Genomic DNA, 9,722 nt, shown 5'->3' on the forward strand with positions numbered 1-9,722 from the left:
GTGGGGGAGGGGGGGGGGTGAAGGAGGATCGCCATGGGCTCCCCATGGGCGCATGTTATATGTTTTGAGGCGGGCCCGACTTTTATTGTTGAGCCGTCGAAATTCGCCAATCATGCTCGTAGCAGTTCGGATGCAGAACATGATTGAACTTGGGCAATCAGTAGAGTTCTGCAAGCATTGCTACGTTTTGACGATGAGCTATGACGATCAATACGATGAGCTACTTGTGTCAATGATTCATATTCCGTATTGCTAGTGTGAGTTGAAAGATGCTCTTTGATTTCTTGCGCTCTAGGGTAATGTTTGTTGTGTTGATAGATGAGCTCTTCAGCCACCTCTGGCGAAAAGATGACTATCTCTGAACCAAGCTCACAAGAGTCTTTAGAAACGTTGCAAAGTTTGTGAAATTTACGGAAAGGAATAGTGTAGATGTATCAGAGGAATAAAAAATTGGTGCACATGAAGGGAAGAACGAAGGAGACCAAGGAAACAGAGGCTGGCAGGCAAAGCAGGCAACGAGTGTCGGAATGAGCGCTGGTAGGAAAGGGAACAGCAGGCGGAGGAGGAGGGAGAGTATGACGACCAACAAGAGGACCAGAGAAGGCAGAGGGAAGGGAAGAGGGGAGGGAGAGAGGGGAGGGAGAGAGGGGAGGGAGAGAGGGAGGGGAGGGAGAGAGGGGGGTACGCCGACTTGAGGAATTGACATGAAATATTCTACATTCACGATTGGTCACTGTTTTCCTGTAGCCTGAATTCGGATAGGTGTGTCAGCCGTAACGCGTCCAAGCAGGCAAAGGTGGTGTTCATAGTACCAGGTTAGCCTATCATAGCCTCACTTGCAGTCACTGCGACACAAGTTGTTGAGCGACACTGAGTTGGTGAACCTCAAATGCTCTTCTTGCCATGTCCATCCCATCAAGACTTGCGACACGTTGCCGGATCCCAGCGTTGTTGTTTGACATGCTGATCAGAGCTCTGCAAGCTGCCTCCTGTAGCCCCGCGTTCTCCCCGTGTTGCTGCATCGCTCTTACTACCGCCTCCACCCCTCCCGCCGCATCTGCCTTGACCTTGTTCTCTTTGTTGCCAGCAGTCAGTCTGTGCAGAGATTTGCAAGCTGCCTCTTGTACTGCCGCGTGATTCCCATGCTTCTCCATCGCCCTCACCACCGCCTCGACCCCTCCTGCCTTGTTCGCCCTTTCCTGAGTCTTCCTGTTGCCAGCAGTCATGCTGCCCAGAGCCCCGCACGCTGCCTCCTGCACTTCTGGATTTTCCCTGTAAATCTCCATACCCATGACCACTACCTCCATCGCTCCTGCAAATCCTGCCCTGTCCTGGCTTTCTTCGTTTCGGTCCGTAATCGTGATCAGAGCCCTGCTGCCTTGTACCTGTACCTCTACACACTTCAAGAGTCTCCTCATTGCCTTGACCACCTCGTTGACTACATCAGCCCACCCCAACTCAACTTGGATCTCGGGATCTGCTGCTAGGCTGACCAACAGCCTAAACCCGGTAACTACCAGCTCAGATTCCGTGTTGTACTCAAACAGATTATGGACCATATCTCGGATACGAACAGACGATTTTCTTATCTTGTTCAAGTTCTTGGCGTTGCCGGCAACCATGCTCTCCAGAGCTCTGAACACAAACTTTTTGTCTGTGTCGTTATACACATACTTTGTCGAATTCTTCATTGCCACTTCAATGCCGCCCGCCGCCTCCGCCTTGTCCTGATTGTCACTATTCCCAGCCGTCATGCTGTCCAGAGCTCTAAAGGCTGCGGCGCGTACAGATCTGTGACTCCATTTTTCTATTGTCTGCACGACCGCTTCGATCCCTCCTGCCGCCCCTGCCCTGCACTGGTTCTCTGCATTGCCAGCAGTCATGCTCTCAAGAGCATTGAGCCTTTCCTTCTGTAGCGCCACAGTGGAGTCATGATTAGGAGCCTCAGGATCTTCGTGGGGCAACAGGGTCCCCAATGATACCACCAGCTCAATCGCTTTCGCCGCTGCTGCCTTGATCTGATTTTCCTTGTTTCCTGAAGTCATGCTGCTCAGGGCCTTGCAAGCAGTCTCCTGAATCCCAAGTGATTTCTTGTACGATCGCATGGCTTTCACAACTGCCTCGATTCCTCCCGCTCTCCCTGCCCTGTCCTGATTATCTTTGTTGCCACGGGTCATGCCGTCCAGAGCACGGCACGCCGACAGTTGTAACTGTGAATCATCAAGGCTGACTTCACTCATTCCCGTAACAACCGCCTCAATCGCTCCAGCCGCCGCTGCCCTGACCTGATTCTCCTTGTTGCCATCAATAACAAAGGCTAACGCACTGTACACCGACTGTTTCACATAGTCACCATCCCCATGTTGCTCCAACGTCCTCATTAATGCCTCAATCCCTCCAGCCGCCGCTGCCCTTTTCTTATTCTCTTCGTTGTCAGCTACTATGTTGCCAAGGGCGTTGCACGCTGCGTCGTATGGATACTGGTCGTCCCCAGACATCCCCATCATCCTCACTACCGCCTCAATCCCTCCCACTGCCCTTACTCTGTCCTGGTTCTCCTCGTTGTAGGATGTCAAGCTTTCTAATGCCCTGCATGCTGCGACACGAACATCTTCGTTCTCCATAAACTTTTCCAACGCCCTCGCTGTCGCCTCGATCCCCCCCGCATCACGTGCTCTTTGCTGGTTTTCTTTAACTTCGGCCAAGAAGTATAAGGCGTTGCTTCCTTCTTGCTGCACCATCGGGTGATCGACATGCCTTAGCATCCCCCTGATCACTACCTCAATCCCTCCTTCTCGTCCAACGAGTCCGCAGTCCTGAGACGTACGTCCCTCAGTCATGATGTACAGGGCCTTGAACGCTGCATACAGCACCTCCGCGTTTTCCATGTGAACCTCGGCACTCCTGGTAACAATGGAAATGCCATCCAAGTCAATCGCTTTACCTTGGTTCACTTCGTTCTGGAAAGTTAAGGTGCACAGAGCCAAGCATGCAGCCTCCTGAACTCCTGCGTGCTGCCAGTTCTTTTCCATGCTATTCAAGGTTGCCGAGATGATCTCATCTTCTTCTGCCTCGGCTTGATAATCGTCGCAGTATGGGATCGTGGATGCCAATACCCTCAACGCTGCTTCGTGTACATCCGCACCCCACTCCTCATTTTCAATAATACTGGCAACATGAACATACCATTCTTCGTCATTTGCCCGTTCGATCAATTCACAGTTGTCTTTCGTCATGCTTATGAACGCCTTGCATGCGCCTTCTTTTGTGTCTTCGAACTTTGAACACATTTTATCCAAGACAACCTGAACTCCTCCTGCCTCTCCCGCCCTCATCTGATTCATCTTGTTGCCATCCGTTAAAATGGCTAACAATTCCAAAGCTGGATACATCATATACGGGATATCAAAAAAACGTTTGATTCCCTCAAGAACTTCTTTGATAGCTCCAGCCTCTCCAGCCTTGTCCTGATTTTCTGAGCAATCAGCAACCAAGGACTGCATGGCGTCGATCGCGTATTCCCAGTACGTCGATTTGAACCCATGCTTCTTCATCCCCTTGACAACTGCTTCGATCCCTCCCGCCGCCCCCGCTCTGACCCGATTCTCCTTGTCTCCAGAAGTCATGCTCCTCAGGGCCCTGCAGGTTGACTTCTGTACCTTCAAATCCCTCCTATGCCTCACCATCGCCCTCACTACCCCCTCAATCCCACCAGCCGCCGCCGCCCTGATCTGATTCTCTTGGTTGCCGCCCGTAAAGCTGTCTAGAGCCCTGCCCGCCATCAGTTGTACCCCTTTGTGCTCTTTATGCTCCTCCATCGCCTTCACTACTGCCTCTACCCCTCCCGCTGCTCCTGCCCTGACTTGATTCTCTTTAATTTTCTCATTCCACTTCTTTCCAGCCCCGAAAATCATGCTGCCGAGAGCATTGCACGCTGCCTCCTGCAACTCTGAATCCTCCGTGTGCTTCTCCATCGCCCTTACTATCGCTTCCATCCCTCCCTTCTCCCCCGCCATGATCTGATTCTTAGTGTCGCTCACAGCCATATTGCTAAGGGCCTGGCACGCTGCCTTCAGTACCGCTGCATTCTCCCCGTGTTGCTCCATTGCTCTTAAAACGGACTTCATCCTTCCGTCCGCCACTGCCTCTGCAAGAATCTCTTTGTAAAAAGTCATGTTGCCCAGAGCCCTGCAAGCTGCCTCCTGTACCCCCGCATGCGCCGCATGCTTTTCCATTGCCCTTACTACCGCCTCCATCCCTCCCGCCTCGCTCACTCTGACCTCGTTCTTGCTCTTTTGAACAGTCATAACGCTCAGGAACTTGCACGCAGCCTCCTGCATCTCCGCAATCTCCTCGTGCTTCAACATCCCATTGACCGCTATTTCAATCGCTCCTGTATTCACTACGTCCAAGTCATTGATGGTGGCTCTGCTGATCATGCTTGTTAGTAGCTTTAAGCCTTGCTTCTGCACCCCGGCATGCTCCAAATTCCGCCCCATTCCCCAGACAACTGCCTCGATGCCCCCTGCTCTCCTCACTTGCATCGGGTTTTTTTCGTCGCAGCTTATCAAGCTGTCCAAGGCCATAAATCCTGCCTCCTGCACTCCTACATCTTCCTTGTGGGATCTCATCTCGCAAATCACCATGGCAACGCTTTGATTGAACTCCTCGCCTTGGCAACTGACGACTTCTTCGGAAATCTTCCTTAGTTTCGCGCATCTGTCCTCATCCCCTTCATTTTCACCACTGGCCCTTTTGCGCTTGTTCATCTCTGATCCCTCCCCTCGCAAATTGCCCATACTCACCACCAACTCAGAGAACTTAGGGCGGTTCTCGTCGTTTTCCTTCCAGCAGCATTGAACCAGCTCCCAGACCCTGTCAGGACATCCTTCGTCTATCTCTTCCCTTCGCAGCCGCCCACCATCGCACACATATGCAGACACACTTTCATCGTCTGCAATGTGAAAGTAAGGGGTCTTGCCTGAAGTCATGATCTCCCAACACGTTACGCCGAACGCCCACACGTCGCTCTTCTCCGTGTATTGCCTCTTCTTGATCGCCTCGGGTGACATGTAGCGAACTGGCCGACCATTGGTATTAAACGACAGCCGTCCATTCATAATTGCTTCCATGCTGTAAGTGCAATGGTTGCTTCCTGTTAACAGCCCGTAGTCCGCCACCTTTACAGAGGTCTTCTCCGCATCCTTCTGGTTGAAGCCGAAGAGCAGCACGCTCCGTGTTGAGAGATCTTGGTGCAAGACACCATTCTCTGCAAGAAACTCCATGCCCTGCGCGATTTGCTGCATCATCACTGCCTTGTGCTCCCAGGAGATCTGACCCTCGAGGTTCTCGAAGGCGCCATGGAGGGTCCCAAACTCGGCAAACTCCCTCAGCAGCAGGAACCAGCCGTTGTCATCACACCGCCCCATGTACCTTGCGAGTCGAGGATGCCGACCGAGCTGCGGAAATTTCCCTGATTCCATTGGACCGGCTTGCTTCTTCACCTTGAGCACTGCCACTGGCACTCGCCGAGGCTGCTCCCCTTGCCCGCGCACATGGAGATGTCCCTTGTAGACGATCTTGAGAGAGCTCACAGAGATGGGCTGCTGCTCGATCTCAAATTCGCTCCTCGAGATCAAATGCGCCCGGTGCTCCTTCCACTCTTGGATGGCATTGCGGAGATTGTGATTGGGGATGAGCCCGCTGCCTTGGAGGGGCATTCCAGTCATGGGGCTGACGGTGTTGGACTGCAGCCAGGTCTCGATGGAGGATCTCTCGTAGGTGAAGCCGTCAGAGCAGGTGACTGGGTTGTTCATGAGCGCCATGCTGATGGGGCAGAAGAAGGAGGGAAGCGTCGCTTGCTCATCGTCGGCCATGATGCAAGTAGAGAATGGCGGGAGAAGTGGTTTGGTGATATTTGAAATGTTTTATGTCAATTTCAAAATAATGAAACTCATTTCAATAACATTTCATGACAGTAGTCGGACTAAGCGGGACTCGTGACCGTCGCCGGGGCCCGGGCGGGCGCCGGGCGCCGAGCCGGGCCACGGCGCGGCCAGGTGCCGCGGGCCCTGACTCAGTGACGAGCTGCCGCCGAACTTCGGAACTTCCCGGGCCTCCGACGTCTGATGACCCGGTGGGTTGTCCTCGTACTGATTTTTAACCTGAGATTTGACAGTGTTCGAACGGTGAGTAAAGTTCACCGGCCCGGGCACGACTCACGGCGAGTCGGCTAGTTCGGGGCAGCAAAGGGTTATCGAACAGCAGGCGCCGGCCGCTGGTGAAGTGCTGCAGGGTCGAGGATCGGTCCTTAGACAACTGGCAACAAATTTGAACTGATGCAACTACACCCACGGTTTTGCTCCTGGCCAGTGATCATCCCGGACTCAAAGTTAGGCTGCGGCTCGGGCCTAGTGTAGGCTAAACTGTATCATCACTGATCGCACTGTCATGTTGCGGCCGTTACTCGTCGGCTTACTGCTTGTTAAACGCTTGAAGTTGTGATGGGAACAACTCCGACACGTACTGAATAAGAGGCCCCCATGATCGGGGCGGAATGGTGGCAGTTACGGTTCAAGATGCTTGTTTCGTGTTGTTTTGTTTGCTTTTGGCTGTTGGTTGCCACTGCTGTTGGTTTTTCATGTTGATTTGATCAGACTAAGTCAAAACAATGCTGCAGCATTAACCTGATTCTTGCAATACTGACTTTTTGCTAGACTGAGGAGGTTTCGAGTCTTTCCAGGTAGGGACTGAATCACAATGCCAAAGGACATGTGTTTACTCAAGTGGAAGTGACAAACAGAAACGAGCTAGGCAGGAAAGAGACTGATCAATACATACATCACTTTGTTCATTGGTTATGCCGACTGCCATTTGGCATGGTCAACTCACAAAAGACAAAGTGGATGGCATCTCCTATATCGTCCCTAGTGGCGGAGGAAGATATTTGAGATCGTGAAGCGGCTCAGAGTAAGGCGACAATGGAAAAGGACGCTGGGTGTAGGATGGGTGGGAAAGATGGAGCAGGAGCAGGAGCAGGAGCAGGAGCAGGAGCAGAAAGATTGAGAGGCAGGAGCAGGAGCAGGAGCAGGAGCAGGAGCAGGAGCAGGAGCAGGAGCAGGAGCAGGAGCAGGAGGGCAACAACGGGGAAGGAAGCGGGGCAGAGATGGGAGGAAACGATTGAGAGGCAGGAGCAGGAGCAGGAGCGGGAGCGGGAGCAGGAGCAGGAGCAGGAGCAGGAGCAGGAGCGGGAGCAGGAGCGGGAGCAGGAGCAGGAGCAGGAGCAGGAGCAGGAGCAGGAGCAGGAGGAGCAGGTGATGGCAATGGTTGCAGTGGCAATCAAGGCGAGGAAGGAGTGGATGTTTTACAGGAGCTGACTCGGTGATGTCATGGGGCACAGCATGGAGCGCAAAGAGGAGAGGGAGAGAGGGGGGAGGAAGAAGGGAGAGGACGGGATAGGTTGAAGTGGAACCCTGATACGAGGACGGGAGCAAGCGAGCCCCTTGTAAGGGGATTTCAACCCCTGCCTTCTGTTTCTTTTTTTCCTTGTACGTTTTCTTTTTTTTAAAAGTTGTCTGCGTTTTTGCCCTGGATCCACATTTCGTGTCGACGAGCAGGTCGGCAGGAAAAGGGCGAGAGGAAGAGAGAATGGCGAGACCGACAGTTAGGAGGAAGAGATGAAGAGATGAAGAGGAGAGTGAGGAAATGAGCGGGAGAGCGGGAGAGTGGGAGACAAATTGGAAAGGAGGGAGGGAGGGAGGGAGCGAGGGAGGGAGCGAGCGAGGGAGGGAGCGAGGGAGCGAGGGAGCGAGGGGACGTGGGGGGAGGGAAATGGCGAAGGGGGTAGAGGAGGTGGGAAAGAGGGAGGCAAGGCAGGGAGGCAGGGAGGTTGGGAGGCAGTCGGAGGCAGTCGGAGGCAGTCGGAGGTAGTCGGAGGTAGTCGGAGGCAGTCGGAGGCAGTCGGAGGCAGTCGGAGGCAGTCGGAGGCAGGGCAACTGCAGGCACGAGGCAATGAAGGCATGCATGAAGGCATGCAAGCAAGGACACAGGGACAGGGCTGGCATGGCAGGAAAGAGGGAAGGATGAAAATATGAGGGTTACAAGGCCGACAGGTACGCGGTTGAAGTTAGTTAGGGAGACTGAAGGGGAAGGCACCAAGCAGTGGCCATGCAAGCTGGGAGACGTGGATGACGGAAAAAGGCATGGCATGGAGAGGGGACAGGGAGGGAGAGCAGGGAGGGAGGACAGGGAGGGAGGACAGGGAGGGAGGACAGGAAGGGAGGACAGGGAGGGAGGACAGGGAGGGAGGACAGGGACCCCAGCAAGGGAGCGAAGACAGTAAGGAATGGCGTGGGAGCAGACGAGGGAGCAAAGAGTGAAGTGGAAGCAAGGAAGGGGCAGTAGTGAGGGAGTTAGAAAATCCTCTGATTGATTCCATTGACCTATGAGTCTTTTATCATCTTCGTTCCTCGCACGATGAACGCAAAAAGCAACTGAGCGAGGCACGCCAAATGAATGGAGGAGAGCGAGGAGGAAGGGTGGGGTGAGAGGTATGGAGAGAGGGGCTGGAAGAGGAAACTTTGTTTACGCCGAAAAGGAAAGGATGAAGGAATGAAGGAAGCAAAGTGTTGTTGAATGAACGAATGCATGAACGAAACGACGTTCGATGTGAATTCATATCAAGCATCCAATATGATCTCGTATTTACTTTATTCGAGCCTTTTGCTAGCCTGCAACCATGCGCTTACAGCTCTGAAAGGCAAACAAAAAGCGTTGTGCAAACCACCTTCGGGAATCTGAGAGAGAATACACAGCCAAAAGAATTTTACGCACAACAATGACGTAGTTATTTGAGCACATTAACTAGGAAATAAAGTTATCTGAATCATTCGAATGCTCATTGTGATATGCTGTTACACAATTTGTATAGGGAGACTGAACAATTCCCTTGAATCAACACAGCAATCAAAGATGAACCTTGTTGCAAAGAAATATTCGTGATTGTCAACATGCACGAGTCCGTATGACCTCACATGGGAAGAGATCAAGAAATGATAAAAAAGTTTTGATTTGATTCGTTTTAACAAAGAAAATGAAAAGATCTTCACAGAAATCTTTTGAAAATCTCACCTCACTTCACCTCACAACTTCACTTCACTTCTCAAGGACACTCTTCTCACATCTACCATTCAACTTTCCTCTTCTGATCTCTTCACTTGACGAGCTGGGCGTACTTCAAATTCATCTCTTTCACACCCACGACCTTAGCATAGCTCGACAGCACCCGGTGCGCGTACTCCGGCTTCAAGATCTTGCTGATCGCTGCCTTGCTCTTCCCGTACATCCGAGCCAGCGTCTTCTGGTCCACCGGAGGCCTCGAGGAGGACGGCTCGTAGTAGAGCTTGATGATGTCCGTCTTCTCCGAGAGCGTCAGCCTCGACCTCCCAGTGCATCGCTCGCTGTGTCTCGCGCGAGCCTCGCCGTCCCACGTCCTCCCGTGCTTGGATGGTATCGCTGAGCAGGTTTCTTGCAGGCAAGGGGAAGGAGGGCTACAGAGCAGGAGAGAGCCTTGGTCGCTTTCTGACGGCGGGAGCTGGCAGAGAATCGAAGAGTAGGTCATGGAGCTTTCCATCTCAACGAGAGGCCAAAAGTCGAGTTGGAGGAATAGACGAGCTGGAGCGAAGGAGGAAGGCGATAGCAGGCTGTAGCGACTGCGGTGGCAG

General features: G+C 52.9%; 4 protein-coding genes across 4 annotated transcripts; all 4 read right to left on the reverse strand.

Annotated features, from left to right (window-relative positions):
* Positions 1–842: 842 nt before the first annotated feature.
* GUITHDRAFT_76247 (hypothetical protein) lies at positions 843–4,307 on the reverse strand (the record flags this gene model as incomplete). Its single annotated transcript, XM_005826488.1, has 3 exons — positions 843–1,272; positions 3,541–3,737; positions 4,143–4,307. The coding sequence occupies 3 exons, from the start codon at positions 4,305–4,307 to the stop codon at positions 843–845; spliced, it is 792 nt and encodes a 263-aa protein (XP_005826545.1).
* Positions 4,308–4,805: 498 nt separating this feature from the next.
* GUITHDRAFT_45179 (hypothetical protein) lies at positions 4,806–5,450 on the reverse strand (the record flags this gene model as incomplete). Its single annotated transcript, XM_005826489.1, has 1 exon — positions 4,806–5,450. A coding segment is annotated over one exon (645 nt), but the record flags the coding sequence as incomplete, so codon positions are not given.
* A 201-nt stretch (positions 5,451–5,651) lies between these two features.
* GUITHDRAFT_76256 (hypothetical protein) lies at positions 5,652–5,876 on the reverse strand (the record flags this gene model as incomplete). Its single annotated transcript, XM_005826490.1, has 1 exon — positions 5,652–5,876. A coding segment is annotated over one exon (225 nt), but the record flags the coding sequence as incomplete, so codon positions are not given.
* A 3,335-nt stretch (positions 5,877–9,211) lies between these two features.
* GUITHDRAFT_114294 (hypothetical protein) lies at positions 9,212–9,631 on the reverse strand (the record flags this gene model as incomplete). The annotated part of the gene is made up of 1 exon (XM_005826491.1): positions 9,212–9,631. The coding sequence occupies one exon, from the start codon at positions 9,629–9,631 to the stop codon at positions 9,212–9,214; it is 420 nt and encodes a 139-aa protein (XP_005826548.1).
* Between the last annotated feature and the right edge of the window lie 91 nt (positions 9,632–9,722).

Source organism: Guillardia theta, assembly GCF_000315625.1.
Source record: "Guillardia theta CCMP2712 unplaced genomic scaffold GUITHscaffold_74, whole genome shotgun sequence".
Taxonomy (NCBI): Eukaryota; class Cryptophyceae; order Pyrenomonadales; family Geminigeraceae; genus Guillardia; species Guillardia theta.